Source organism: Athene noctua, chromosome 7, assembly GCF_965140245.1.
Source record: "Athene noctua chromosome 7, bAthNoc1.hap1.1, whole genome shotgun sequence".
Lineage (NCBI taxonomy): Eukaryota > Metazoa > Chordata > Aves > Strigiformes > Strigidae > Athene > Athene noctua.
Genome location: NC_134043.1, coordinates 32070222 through 32085766, shown reverse-complemented (window position 1 = coordinate 32085766; position 15545 = coordinate 32070222). Strand labels below are relative to the sequence as shown.

Below are 15545 nucleotides of genomic sequence, written 5' to 3'. Positions count from 1 at the left end.
AGGCCAAATTGACGTTTGTAGTTTCTGTCAAGATAATCTATGTTGGGAATTTTAGAGAAAAATAAAAGGAAAATTATCTAGTGATTATTAACAAAATCAATCTTCCTTTATTTCTTAACTTCTAACCTACTCTGAATCATGTTTATGAACTGCATAATAAATATGAACTTGCAGAATTGAACACTGAAATTCAGGCTGTTTCATAATACCATCTATGTGTGGACATGTATAAATTTGTGTATTGAGTGACCCCTCAGATTTTACCTTCAGGATTTGGGATGTGGACTACTGAGTGCATGGAATCCCCTGAATATGTGGGTGAAATTCTTGGATCCTTTGATTTCGGTGGGGCAAAGATTTTACTTTTCATAATTACTAAGTTTATATAGCACCCAAGAAACCAAAGTGTACTGTAGATATTTTTGAATGCTTAGTGGAAGAAGGAAAATTAATTGAAGTTCCTAATCATAAAAACTAGAACAAGAGTGCAGAAAATACAATGGATGATGAGAATTGTTTATACAGAAATTTTCAAGCTTTAATAGCTTCCATATCAAGTGAAAAATGAGGAAATGGAAAACACCTAACATCTTTCTACTAATAAAATATTCAGATCTATTAAAATGCAAGCTAAATTTGTGGCCCAAACCAGCTCATGTTATTGGCAAGCCAGTCAGTCTAGAAGTAGCTTTACATGTTATTTTGATGCCACATATAAGCATTATCTGAAATTCTAATCTGAGATTTTTTTATTTTTGTTAGTCTTATTTATTTTTACAAATTTCTATTATTTAGACCTGGGGCTTCAGCACTGTTGTTAGCTAAACTGTCAAGAGTTTTGTCTCTCCTGGGAATGCTGGTTACAGAGAGGAAAACCCAACTATATTCATGACAACTTCACTACAAAGTCTTTTATACTGCTTGTGTTCTGTGTGGATTTGTCAAATATAATAACCTGCTAATACCTTTGGAAATGCTAAACTTTGAAAAATATTCCAGTTAAACCTGTTTCTCATTATTCATGTATCATATTTTCTGTCCTCTTACGTTTTTATTGCTAGGAATATTTGCATGGAAATGGGATTTTGGTTCTCCAGCAGTTCTTAAATGCTCTGAAAAAAGAATATGAAACTCTTCTTCTTTCTCAACATAGCTGCTCTTTTGTGGATTTGGAGTCCCACTGTTTTAACTTTGGTGACTGAAATATTGTCTTGCCATGTTTGCTTGCAGAGTGATGCAAGTATCATGGCCTGACCAACATTAAATCCTGGATAGAGCATGACTGACTAAGTTTTAAATAGGATTTATTTGCAGTACCAGAATCTGCTCCTGCTGATGCATTTTCATGTTCGTGGCAGACAAAAGTTAGGGAGCTGGTAGAAGGCTTTGTTGCTTGTTACCTTTCAAGGCAGTATGCACATTAGAAATAATCCACCTTGACTGTCATATCTCAGCTTGAGACTGTAGAGTTGTCCACTGTAAAAATTTTCTCTTTACTTATAGAAGAAGCAAAACTGTCTAAAAGTCATGAAGACACATGACATTTTTTGAGAAACCTTTTGCTATGAATTTCTACTGTCATTTAGTTGGTCATTGTTAGGTACCATGAAACAGCAGCTGTCTTGTCTGCAGTGTCACTCTCAGAGACTCACAGGAAGAGAATTAAGTTTTTTTAAGAATAGATCCTTTTTTTTTAAGCAGCAAGGATGCTGCCTTTATGTAATTGCCATTAGTAATTTAAGATGTAGAGAAGCCCTATAGAAAACTATTTCTTAGCAGAAAATTTGTTCCATGTTTGTCACATGTGGTCATTGGCTCAATCTTTAACAGAGAGTTTCTTTCTCTCTTTTTTTTTTTTTTTTTTTAAGGTCAAAATAGAAAGAGAACTCAAAGACCACAGTGACCTAATTCCTCAGATAATGATAATGCTCAGGGGGTTTAATATTTTCGTACAAAAGATTAAAAAAAAATTACAGGTGTGTATTTTTGGGGAGGGAGAGGGAAAATATGAAAATAATTTGCAAAGTTACTTCTGGTTTATGCCAAAAGAGTGCATTCTTGTGGAATGATTTGATTTCTAAGAATGAAAAATTTCTGTTGGAGAACAGTTTTCTCAGAAAAACTGTCTTCAGACAGTATCTCTCCTTGTTTCATGAATTAGATGCTTCACAGCCTTTCTGTTTTGAAATGTGTCCTGCAAATGATCATGCTAGCGGACTACTACAGATTAGAAATCTGCCATCAGAATTTCAGCAGGACTGCAAGAGTTAAAAGGATGATTTACTGGTGAAATACATGGGTTTTTGTTCCAGTCTGTCATCAAGACGCTAGGGGAACTCATTTGCCAACTACTCCTTTGCTTAGAAGTCTTGACCAGTGTTTTTATGGATTAATTCATGTATGTTTCTTACTGTCACCTCCAAGTATACCTGGATGTGTGGGGTTTTTTTAACGATCCATTAAATTTTCATTCTCATTCTTCTCCCCGCTCTTTCATTTGCCAGGCTCCAATGTTTTCTTGGTCCCGACTGAGAGATGCTGACCCTGTTCTCCGGTGTGAAATGGCCTCTACGGGGGAGGTATCTTTTAGATTTGCTTTTTTTTTTTTTTGAAGCCATGTTGCCTTTAAACGTTATGAAACTTTGTAAGTGATCTTATTACTGCCTGAATCATGATGGCATCTGTATCTTCTTCAGAAAATTGAAAACATCTTTCTTAGCTGTGAAAACACATTGTCCTGGAAAACCCAGTTTATTCAGCCACTGGATGTCCCTCTTTACCTGCATGTCAGCTCCCTCAGTTGGACCTGGTTGGTGTGACAGCCTGAAATGAGTTTATCTGAGAGCTGTCGGGTTCTGGGAGGTTCTTGGTGTGTCAGTCCGTTTTATGAATCACCTGCTTCTAGCCAGACAAATGTTTACAGATATCAAAACCTCCCATTGACACATGCCAGAATAGCAATATTGAGACTACAGGTCATGAGTGTTTGATCTTGGAACATGCTAGTTACTTAAAAGCAACAAATATGTGTGGTGATATTTTTGTTGTTGCCTGGAAACCATCGAGGCATGTCCCAAGGTGCAAAAGGCAAGAAAAAGTGAATAAATGTGATGTCTGCAGTAATGACTGTTGGTAGGATGAGAGGGAGTTTGGACTACTTTGCCCACTCTTTCTACAGGAGGGCTGTGAGGTGCTTCTGCAATGTGTCTCTGGTGTACACATGGCACACTATAAAGGCACAAAGCTGTTTCTCTTCCTGTGTAGGCTCAGCAGTGATGGAAGCCCTCACCTCTCAAGGGGTACAGGTTTCCATCTACATCATTTGGAAAGATACTAACTCATCTAGAACAAAGAGGTTTGTTTATGAGTTATTGCTGAGCTGGCAAGAGCTACTGTAGATATACACAAGCTATCTTTAAATTCGCTTGCTATGTTACTTCTAGAAAAGTTGTGGTATCAGGAAACTTATTCTGATCTAGAAAGCCCACTTGGGAAGAGATTAAATACTGAGGCAATTAGATTAGGCTTAACTCAGTTCTACCATCGCTAGGCAGGTGGCAGACTGTGGGCTGCTCCATTTGGTATGACATTGGGTATGTCTACATGAGAAGTTTTCATTAGGAAAGACTTATCATTTTAGTATGAAAAAGCACTATACACAAATACAAGGTAAGAACAGCCTTAGGTCTCCTACATGTCTCTAGAATTACTTTTATTTTTGCTTTATATAATGTGTGGAAAATCAGTATTGCAGAAGATTTCCTTTCAGTGTAATTAATGGGCAGAAAAAAGCCAAGTGAATTCTGTGACTTCCTTATTTTCAGAAGAAAATTGACTACACAGACACCATCACCCCCCCCCCCCCAAAAAAAAAAAGGAATAAAATTGTAACTAAGGGCCAGAATTATTTTTCTGAGCTTTATATGGAGTTACAGATTACCTTGGTCATAAAGGAGGGATTATTAACTTTTATGAGTTGGAAAGATCCATATTCACAAATGCCATAAAATGTGACAGTTATGAAAGTCTTTCTTATGAGTGAAGTAAGGATAATAACTTGCTTTGAGTAAAATGCTCAATTATTCCTCAAAGACATTTTTCAGACACACAGCTTGATTTGGGCTTGAATTTGTCACATCTATCTGGCATAGATATATACTGCTGGAAGTTGTGGTTACCAGAACAGCAGAAGACAGTGCTCAGGATCCCGTTGAGTACTGTGGCTGAGTTCACCACACCATAATGATAAACCTCTCCTGACAGGCTGGAAACCCCTGATCCAAGCCTACAGGGCAGGGGGCTGCCCACCACCCTAGAAAGTCCAGAACATACGTAACCCCTCAGCCAGATACACTGTAGAACAGACTGAACGCTCAAGGATGAGTTTTTAGAGAAAAAGCTGAGATGCTAGTTGTCAAGAATTTTTTTATCCCTTCCCTTGCGGGATTTTTGTTTGTTTGGTTGTTCTTTTTTTACTTCAGAAGATCTGGCAAATCATCATTTGTTCTTCTTACATGAAATACTGGTTTCTGCTCACCATGGTAACAGTGAGACCATGAATGTGAGGGCTCACTGTGTGATGGGAAGGACCTTAAGAGGAAAATGGGAGAGCAATTCTCAATCAGCCCCTTTATCCCATCTGTATATGTGTGTAGATTTGTTATTTCAAAGAGGAAAATCTGTGACAGTTTCTGCTTCTCACTGTTTTTCCACAAACGTGGAGTTGGCCAGAAAAAATGAAGGTTAGTTGGTTTTTTTTTTTCTTTTTTAACTTTCACAAAAGCTCATGCATTCCTCTTTTTGTCATCAGAATTCCAATTTTGGTATGAAACACGGTTTAGTTCTTTCCGAAGATCATTACTGTATGACAATCTGTCAGCGACAGCTCCACAGGCAGTTCTGAATGATGGAGAACTGCTAAATGATTTTTATAGTTTTCTTTATCAATCTTTTGTTTATATAAAATAAATTATTATGAATTGGCATGATTGCTTTGTTGTTTCCCTAAGTACGTACTAACATTTTACTTGAATTCTATACATCTGTGGACTTTTAATGGAAAAGCATCTTTATATACCATGGTTTATCTTCACAAGAAATGCCAAAAGTACACAACAGCACAAGTGCTGTCTTACCCCAGTTTGCAGCATACACACAGAGAAACATGCCTGCGTGCAGAACACTCACTGGTATTTAAACATTATATAATGTTAAACAATTTGCAGTGCACTTGCAAACACTGGAGCAGAAGCTGCATACAGCATTCCCATAACTCAGCAGAATCAATTGTTGTTACTCCTCGGTGTGCTGTTTGTAACTAAAGCCTTGCTTATTCCTTCATTATTGCTTCATTAAAATTATGAGATTTGTCTGCAATGATTTTCTGATTTATTTTTCCCTGCCCCTGCCTGCAGGCTCCATGTAAAAGCATCCTGATTCTGTGTGAAGAAGTCAAAATAGCCTATTTAAAAATTTCATTCCTGTTTCTTTTTAAAGCAATGGGTTTGGGTTGGTTTTGGTTTTTTCCCCTCATGCCATCTTCTTTGTGCCTTTTCCCAGGTCGCATGCTTTGGGGATGATGTGTACTCTGCCTTCCAGAAGGCTATGATTGCCACAGGGTTTATGTTTCCTAAGGAAGGAATTTTGATTGGAATCCAGGTGAGTCCTAAAAATCACAGCTGAGAAATGACCGACACAGAGGAACTCAGTAACTGTTTCCTTGCTTTTATTCATGCATCTTTATGGCTTAAATGTGTTTCTCTGCAGTCCATGTTGAAGTGCAGTAAGACGGTAAGAAACAAACACCATGGAGAGGTCTTTACTGGATTCCTTGGGGCTGGCCTGTTTTTTTAACCTCTGGCTCCTATTAGTTTCTACTGGGAGCTGCAGAAGTTTGCTAGGGGCACACCCCCAGGATTTGCTGCAAGCAGAGGCCTGGGATCACAGAGTTAGAAGCCACCTTCCTGCAGGGAACAAAGCCCATAGACAATCAGTTCAGAGAAACGTCCCAACAAGAACTCAGAGCCCACTCCCATATGGGAGCCCTGGGAATGCCACTGGGGCTGATATATAAACTCTCATCATCTGTACATTGCCTCTTGCCCTTTTGAAGCCAGTTCCCTTCCACCTTCACAAAACAGTGAGACAGTTTCCGTAATGCGAAGCTGAACCTGCTAAGCTTTCCCCATAGATGCATGTATTTCATCCCAGGCAGAGCTGTAGCGTCGTGTGACTGTAGAAAACGTGAAGTTGTTAGTGTATTGTGGGGCTAGTTATTGGTGCAACGCTGTCAGGCAATGAGACCTCCACCAGGTATGGCACTGTCATGTTCCTCTCCTCATTGGAGTCATGATAGGGTTATACTTGAGTGTGTGTGGGGGCAAGGGGTTAGAGGACAACAGTCTTCACACTGCAGCCTGCTTTCCTGGCTGCCTAGAGGCATGGCTGCCATTATTCCTTTCCCTGTTTGATGATGGTGCATGGCCAATATTGTTCCCTACCATGCAGCTCCTATCAGCTAGGAGTAAGTAGCTCAGGAAGGAAAAGCCAATGCTGTTTGTGTAGGCATGTTTCTTGTTTCTGTATCTTGCCAGAGCTCTCTCCTCTTAGGGACTGTCTCTCAGGCACATATTCTGAAGGCCCTCTGATTCCACACCACACTAGAGCTTGGGCCTTAGGGTTTCACCTCTTGCTGTCAGCATCCCTCAAAGTTGCTATATGTGACAGAAAGTTTAAATGTAATGGAAATGTCCTCCAGTACAGTGGCTTCTGCAAACAGCCTTTACATGAGGGAGTTCCCGATGGGTTTGCCCTAGGAACATCCTTGCACCATTCACAGTTCTGTATCAGTAAGGAGGATGTGCATTTCAGGGTGAAAAGGTAGCTAGGCAGAAAAGCAAAAAGTATTGGTTCTTTATCATAGTGTAGTTACCAGCTGCAGGAGGTGCTGGTCAGATACACTTGTAAACTTTGAGATGTGTCTATGTTCCTCAAAAAAATTCAGACATTTCCATTGCAACTAAAACATTCTTGGTCCCCATAAAGACAACTGATTGCCTCCTGACATTTCCCCATTGTGCTTGTAATAAGCTTATGCCCTACATGATTGCATAAAGCCAATAAAACAACAACAAAAAAAGAATAGATTAATTTTCCTGTCAGACAACCGAGGTGCGAAAAATGCGTTGGGCTGTCTGTGGCAGCAGAGGATGTGAAGGAAGTGTGGGAAATGTGGCCAGAAAAGAACATGACTTCTGCTAACACAGATTTCTGCTTAGTCCTTAAATATACACATATATACACATCTATGGATTGAAGCTGTTTCTCAAAGTTACCTCAAATTAGCAGAAAAGTCTTTGCTTGCTACCTAGATAAAGTTCAAGATGAAACTGGGTAGTTGGTACTGTATCTCTACTGTATATCTAATCACCGTAGATTTTAAAACAGCATTTAAAAAAGGGGAAAAGTCAGGAGAAGAAAAAAGGAGAGAGCCCCATGTTTTATATTTAAGCCTATTTTCCTGATAGCAGCTAAAATGGAACAGGCAGCAAAGAATAATTTTATCTATAGAAAGCATTTATGTAGGTTCTGTGTCAGTATCTGTTAAACTGAGCCAAATGTTCTTTGTACAAAGGTCTTAAGGAAAATAAGAAGGGGGGAGAAAAAAGATAAAACAACCCCAAAAGCTCAACCCCCCAAACCTTTTTGAAGTAAAAAGATTCTGTCCTTTTAAATGAGTGGTTTACAGTTCATTTTCTTGCAAAAGAAACTTGAAAACAACAGATCAATTGCTTAAAGTCTCTCTTCATCTCAGCATATTTCTTACATAATTAAACTCCAAACAAGAAGTGTAAAGTTAACGCTGAGAACCATGTACTGCTCCCTCACCACACTGGAGTTTGTCACCTACCTACTTTTCAATGGTATGTTTTGAAACAGAGAGGAATTAAGCCTTGTAAGAAGGGAATGTTGAAATGCTGACCTAGATCTGACGTGTAGACTATTGAGTGGTCTTCCCTGAGTGTTACAGGCTGGAGCAAAGGGAAGCCCCTCGCTGCAGAAACAAGGGACACAAGGAATGAGGTTATAAGGCAGGCTGTGAACACCAGCAGCATTGTTCTCATTTTAATCACAAACATGAGATCATCTACGTCAAACTGGCAATGTTGTCAGTGTATCCTCAGCGGGGAAATACAGACTCAGAAGGACAGATACCAGGTCACCCTTCTCCATGATAGCTTAATGTTTAAATGTCACTGTTGTGAGGGGGTGATGGGGTGGATGTCCCTCCCCAGGCAGGGGCCCCTGGGTTTCAAACTGCAGGATGGTTTCTACCAGCTGTTCTGGTGCACTTGGGCTGATTGTTGTCAGGAGCACATATGCCATCCCTCTTGGTTGTGGTCTGAAGAAGGTGCTATGTTTCATCTGCAGTGGATAGTGAACTCAAAACATAACCTGCTTTCGGAGGCTTCATGACTAGTGGCTTGCTCTGATTTTTAGACTGGACTTCTAGCTCTTGCAGAGAGAGAAATAAAAGCCAAATGGTCTTGAATTCTGTTTCCCCCAAATGTATCTAGGCTCAACATATTTAGGTTATTCGGTATACTGCACCTTTGCTATTTTTGCACCTTTTTACTGCACCTTTGCCATTGCTATTCATTATGTTGAGATGAGAGAAGGCTGCCTTCTTGAAGGTGAAGATCAAATAGATGTGGTTAACAATAGCAGAGTGGGAGATCTTTGTTTCCTTGCAAATGTTTCACTCTGGGATATTTTGCAAGTCAGGAGTCACATGGCTGTGCTGTGATCTGCAGTCCAAACAGATCCCAGTAAGCCCAGGTAGTGAACCCAGCCTTGCTGAGGGGCTTCCATGTTGGTTGGAGTTCCCGTGGTAATCTTACTAGGGCCATGCAGGAATGTTGCTAACAAAGGAACCATCCTCAAGGTCAAACAGGCAAGCAGTCCTTGACATTTGCGGGACAGGACAAGGCAGGTTGGGCAGCCAGCCGGGACTGCAAGCCCACTGGATTGTTCTTCCGTTGTGAGCACTCTGATATTGCACAGGTCAAGGTTCCCCAGGATTTTAAAGGCCTGATGCTCTCCCAGGGGAAATGGAGTATGGCTTTCTTGTTAGACAAATGAATCTCTGCCAGTCTGCAAGCTGGTAATCTGACCTCTTTTCTTTTCACAATTTGGAGAAATCTATGATGCTGAAACCCTGAGTCTGCCATTAAATAATTTATATTTTATGCAAGAGGAGTTGAAAAGCTCATTTTATTTTCTTTCCTGATTGGGCTATTCAGTGATATCTCTGGGATGGAGTGCATCTGTCTTACATCTGTGCTGGTGACCACGAGATGCGGAAAGCATTGATGGAGTATTTTATTTTTAAATACCAGCATTCCAAGTCTGTTGTTTCAAGGTAACCTTCTGCCTTTGTGCCTTATGTACTAGAATTTTTGCATGCTCCACAGTGGATTTGGATACAGAATTCAAGATTATCATGGGAGATGAGCTGGCTTCATTTTGAACTGGATCTTAGTGAGAACTGATGTAGCTGTGTTGCAGTAACTGAGGATGTAGCCCTTTACAAATAGCAAGGCATGCTGGCAAACATGAGAGAGAGGTTATAAGAAATAGAATTTTTCCGATAAAGGAAAAAGAATACAATTCTCCTACAATAAATATCTTCCACTAAATAAATCTGCTTGTACTTTTCACCTTTAGTAACTAATGGTTTCTTACACAGGTTCTTTCAGCCAGCTTGTAAATCTGAAGCTGCTCCGATGCAAGCTGACAGCTGTAATTTCTTTTCATGGAGAGGCTGTTTTATGTATCACAAGTGTTCAGTACATGTTTGATAGAAGTTTATAATACTGTTGTGAAAGCCAACCCCCCTGACCAGAAGGCAGAACCATTCTCTGACTGGGAAGCTGCCAACCCTGTCACATTGTATATTTATGTTTTCCAGTTAGTGTACAGAATGAGATGGCTTTCAGAATGAGGTTCTCTCCAGAGTGCTCAAATAAACCCTGTTGACTCCTTTTCTTCATAGGAAATCGTTCACCCTTCAGAATATTGCTCTCTCACCCTTAAAGGTTAAGCTATCAGTAGCTCCAGCAGGGACGAGGGAGCTTGCAATAATCTTACTTGCAAATGGCCAGACCAGGCTAAGGTTAAAAGCAAGGTTTGGCCTGCCTTGGCAGTGAGAAAGGCATGTGTTGCATCTGATCTTTGCATTGCTGTACCTTCAACATCCTGAAGAAAGTTATGCTGGGATCGAATTTTCACTCACCTGCTGCTCTAAAATGGCTTGTTCACATGTAGATATCTACAGGAGGTCGTCTTGTCTTCACTACTTCTAAACTATGCTGGATCTGGGTATGCATTATGAGAGAGTCTTTCAAAGTTGCCCTAAATACCTGGGCAATTCAGGTCCTCATGGGAATAGGGTGTCTCAGTCTCCTGAGTGGTTTTGTGTTTTCCATTTCCACATGCCCATGGGAGTTAGAAATGAACTCATGCATACACAGGCTCTTCTTCATGTGAATTTGCAAACACAGCCTCCAAAGGCAGCCCAAAGCCTGTCCATATATGTTGTCTGCCAGAAGAGAAGGCCAAATGTTTGAGCAATGATTGAAAAGACTTATAATTAAGAACAGAGGAGACTCTAGTTGGTGTATTTGAAAAGAGAAGTGCCCAGATATTTAAGCAGTCATAAATCTTCAGTAGTTGCCGTTGAAATTAGAATGGCAATACTTGCTCTAGTGTTGTAACAAAATTTGTCTTAGTTGGGAGTGACTTGGGGTTCAGGATACAGTTTTCTTGGAATGGCACTGTTCATGCACATCCAGACATTTTGCACACATACACACACACTCAGTCCAGAAAAGTGTATTTGCCTACTGACACAGCCTGGAGGAGCTTCATGTTGCCCAACAAAACACTGTTTCTAAATCCCAGTTTTCATATTGTATCTAATAAATTTCCTCTTTCAGAAGTCCTTCCGCTCCAGATTCCTCAGCATAGCAGAACTACTACATGAGGGAGGTTTTAAGGTAGGTGGTTTCAGTTATTTAAATGTAGAGAGTTTTCAAAATCTGAAACCTACTTAGCCTGCTACAGGAATGGAGAATATTGGAGTTTGTTTGGGACAGAGAAAAAGGGACGTTTTTGAAATACAGCAGGGATTTTTAGCCAAGTGTTCCGTAAAGTCAGCAGGTATCACCCAACTAAAAGTTTTCATTATTTTTAATGGAACATATGGGACTGTCATGAGGGCAAGAACAACCCTGGAAACAATAATGCCAACAGGATGCCATGTATGACAGAAGGGGAAGAAGGGGAAACCTTTTGTATGGAGAAGGTCTTTGCAGTGCTTCATCTTCAGTGATATTCAGAAGCTGCAGACATGAAATCTGTGGTGTTTACACACCTCTTGAAACTCTTCTGCAGCACATTGCATCGATATCCCTACTGAAAAGTAACTAATAACACAGCCACAGAAGATTGGTGAGAGCTTCTTAGTATTAGGTATTTAAGTACTATTTTCCTCAGTGGCATTAGTGTAACTACTGGATTTACAGTTCTGCCTTTCAAAACGTAATGCTAGGCAAAAAAAAAAAAAAAGACAAAATTTGTCGGTGATTGAACTTAAGCGCTATTGAAATTCAGAGGGATTTCAGTGTTCCTAAGCCATTTAACTGCTTCTGGATGTGTTCCTACCATTCATTGACTATCATCCATCAGCACATCACAGATAACAGAAAGTTGGGAAAGTCATGCTGTTCTCTCTGTGTCTGCCTGTATGGAGAGACAACCTTTTGATGAAAAATGCCCTCCAAAATCAGCTCTGACAACCAGGCTGTGTGTTGGGTCAGACCCACATGAGTTAAATGCAAAGTTTCAGTATTATGAAGCACACAGTAAGTAACCTTTTTTTCTTTTAACAGCTTTATGCCACAGAAGCAACCTCAGACTGGCTCAATGCGAATGGTATCCCAGCAAATCCTGTGGCATGGCCATTGCAGGAAGGCCAGACTCCGAGCCTCCCTCCAGTCAGGAGGTAAGAATAATACCTTGTCAGATTTGTGTTAACATCCAGGACAACAAATACACAGGGCAAATTGCTGGCCCTGTTGTGATCAATGATAGTGATTTAGGGGCTTTGGATTCAATAAAAAAATTTGTTTTATCTGATTCTGTCTGGAATTGCCACAGCAGGGAGGTTTCAGATTAATTAATGAACATCTCATTGAACAGTCCTGTTTAATATGGCTTGGATGTATTGCTTCATGTTACATTTTCATGTGGGATCTGAATATTTAGTCTTTAATGACAGTCAGTTATGCCTTTGAGTTGTGCTGAACTGTATGAAGGCTGAATATTGCTTTGCATCACTGAGTAGAACATAAATAAAGCCCAAATTCCTGAGTCACAGCTTAGTACCTTAGCCCCTCAACCCTACTTTCTTGGGATGTAAGACTAACTCAAATGAAAATTTTCACTGTTGTTTACCTGCATGCCTGTGCTATTCATCATGGATTTTCATTAAGCAAGACACACTGTGATATTGTCTTGTGCCTTGTCTCTTCAGGCTGTTAAGGGATGGGAAAATAGATCTGGTGATTAACCTGCCTAACAGCAACACCAAGTTTGTCCATGATAATTATGTGATCCGGAGGATGGCTATCGACAGTGGGATTGCTCTGCTCACTGATTTCCAGGTACCTCCCATGTTGTTCTTTCTCCTCTTAGTCATAAGAGCCTTCAGAGTTTCCAAGCACTTGTGACCTTAGATTCCAGTGTGTTTGGACCCTCGTTATCTCTGACAAATAATAATGTGCCTGAAAATCATGGCAACACAATTGTTTGAATTTTTTTTTTTTTTGCTACTATACAAAATAACATTGCTCAAAGTAAAACAAAACAAAAAAAGAGAAAATCTTAAGTCCTGTACTGCAGCTGAAGTTGTTGCTGTATCATCTTCACTTCAGAGCAAACTTCTTGCACAGGATTGCCTGTAACATGTTTAAATTATGCATGGAAATATTTTTTTAGTGGGAGGTTTTTCCAGTTCGGTCTTTAAACCTGACAGCAGGATGTAGCTGGGGTTTCCTGAATGATCCTTGGGACAATCTAGTTCCAAAGTGCCATCCAAGTGGAATTGCTGCCTGTCCTGTTGTAGTCCCCAATTGCCAGTCATTATGTGTTTGTAGCTCCTGGCAAACCCCTTTCACATACTGATAGGGGAAGAGAGGTTTGGTAATGCAAAGTGGGACTCCTGCTGCCAGCAGTACCTTGACTTCCTTTGCAAGTGGCTTCAACTGCCGCAAAAGAGCCTCATCTGGTTCTCATTAAGCACAGTGGCCAAATTCCTGTTGATTTCAGTGGGCACTGACATGGAACCCAGTGACTTGAACTGGTGTCCAGCTGTGCAAAATCTTCTGCTGTGATTAGAGTGAGTGGAGAGCAGAGAGAATGCCAAGCTGTAAGTTCACAGGATAATGCCAAACATGATTAGCAGGAATGGGAAATTGAAGACCTATCCTTTTCCTACTAGCGAAACACACACTGACAACCAGAACAGGGGTCTCCGTCCAAAATTACCACATCTGCTTGATGCATTTCATTGAAACCTTTTGATTGCAGAGTTTTAATCTCTGAGTTTGAGAGAGGAAAACAACCCTGTGTGCTCTTAAAGGCCTGGGCTGTAGAAGGAAACAACAGCTCTCATGGGACAGAGCTGTCTTGCCAAAGAAGCCCAGCACCTCTGCGTCTCTCCAGCTGGACTCCAGAGGGCTGGAGCCAATACCCTTGCACAGTCACCTTGAAGTTGGCATTGATTTGGATGGATTCAAGGGCTGGACCTGCATAGGGAAGTTTCAGGGTGTGAGTGCAGAAGTGTGGAGCCTGCTCTATTACTCAGCCTTCTGCAGAAGGCTTTGCAACACTCAGTCCTCCTCTGCTTTATATTGACAGGTGACAAAGCTTTTTGCTGAAGCTGTCAAATACTCTGGGAAATTGGACTCCAGGAGTCTCTTCCACTACAGACAGTTTGACAATGGAAATACTGCATAGAAGAACTATCTCCAACCTGCAATCTTACTGCTTCTGGTTCCACAAAAGAGAGGGGATCTCAGATCATCCACCTAACCATCTTTCCATTGTAGTTTATAGCATCTGCACTGATTGTTTTTCTAACTCACACTAATTCCAAGCCAATACTTTTGATGGGTCACTGGAAAGCCACCCTCTCCCCAGCCTCTCCACCATCTTCTCCCCATTTCCACACAGGATCAAATATTAGTTACTAGATGGGTAGATCCAGACACCACCATGGCAGAGGAGATGAAAGGAGATACAAGTGATCCTGTGTGGGGGTTGTTCCTTTTTGTAACCAAGCCTGCTCCTCCTTAGAAATGCCCACCTTGGGTCCATACTCCCAGCTAGTCTCACGCTGGACTACTAGAGCCTGGCCCTAAACTCCCATAGAAAGACATGTAGCTTTCTCTTTCCATTGCTGATTATTGAGGATTTTACAACTTTATGTAACAATTAAACATCCTCCTGCTTGATCCGCCCAATGATACCATGGATGCCTGCCATGGTGATGAATGTGATAGGAGTTTTTTAATGACAGATGAACGTGAATTCTCCACGATTTCCTGCAACAGCTGACAGCATGGTGCAGCTACTTTTTGTTTGTTTTTTAACCCTGTTCAAGAATCATCTTCTTCAGCCTGTCGATTTGATGGGAGAGGAAGGGTGTATGTGTGTGTCTTGGAACTCCTTCCAACTTCTGCTCAGTCCTTCAAGCTATTATTATTATTATTATTATTATTTTTTAAATTCTGGTTCAACATTCTGAATTCAGGTGGCTGTCCCTGTATCATAAAGGTTCCCTCTCAGCCTTGTGTCTGGCTTCAAAAGTGGAGAACCCCGCAAAGATTTCTGTGTGTTGCTGTCCAGCATTTTGTGCCATGATTGTGGGCATTAAAATTGAATCCTTTCAGAACAAGATGAAAGTGTTGCAGTGCTTTACCCCTCCCAATCAAGTGACCCCTTCACTTTCACTCCAGCCTTCTCTGCTGCTTTTTTAGCTCTGGCAACACCTGCAAATGCTGTCCATGGAGCGGACACCCACTGTGCCACATGGTGCATGTTATCACCCGCCGTCTGCCTTCAGGCTTGCTGAGGGCCTTCAGCAGCAATGTGGCCAGTGGCACTGCATCCTGCAGCATATGGTGCCTGCCTCTAAACACTTACCAGCTAAGGAACATGTGTTTCTCTTTTTTTACCCCGTGTTGAAGTATGTACACAGCACACTCTGGAGTCAGGAAGATTCAAACTTGGACAACTTCTCTGAGACTTGCTAGAGTAAGCTAAAATTGAGCATTTTTCTCCAGCCATGCTCTGTCTGCCTTAGATGCCAGATGCAAGGCACTGCTAGCTTGTAGTTACCTACCTCCTATGTATCCTCCAATACCTGCAGGCCCTGCCAAGAAATACTGCTGCCACCTACTGCTCGATATGTGATGGTGGAG

The 15545-nt window shown here is 40.9% G+C and overlaps 1 protein-coding gene across 1 annotated transcript in view; it reads left to right on the top strand.

Moving 5' to 3' along the window:
- Positions 1 to 14079, top strand: part of CPS1 (carbamoyl-phosphate synthase 1) — a 95450-nt gene extending 81371 nt beyond the window's left edge. The window contains exons 33-38 of the mRNA XM_074910721.1: positions 2505 to 2579; positions 5560 to 5658; positions 10998 to 11057; positions 11952 to 12064; positions 12596 to 12725; positions 13981 to 14079. Of these exons, the coding sequence (XP_074766822.1) occupies positions 2505 to 2579; positions 5560 to 5658; positions 10998 to 11057; positions 11952 to 12064; positions 12596 to 12725; positions 13981 to 14079 (576 nt within the window). The remainder of the gene's footprint in view (positions 1 to 2504; positions 2580 to 5559; positions 5659 to 10997; positions 11058 to 11951; positions 12065 to 12595; positions 12726 to 13980) is intronic.
- The last annotated feature ends 1466 nt before the right edge of the window (positions 14080 to 15545 follow it).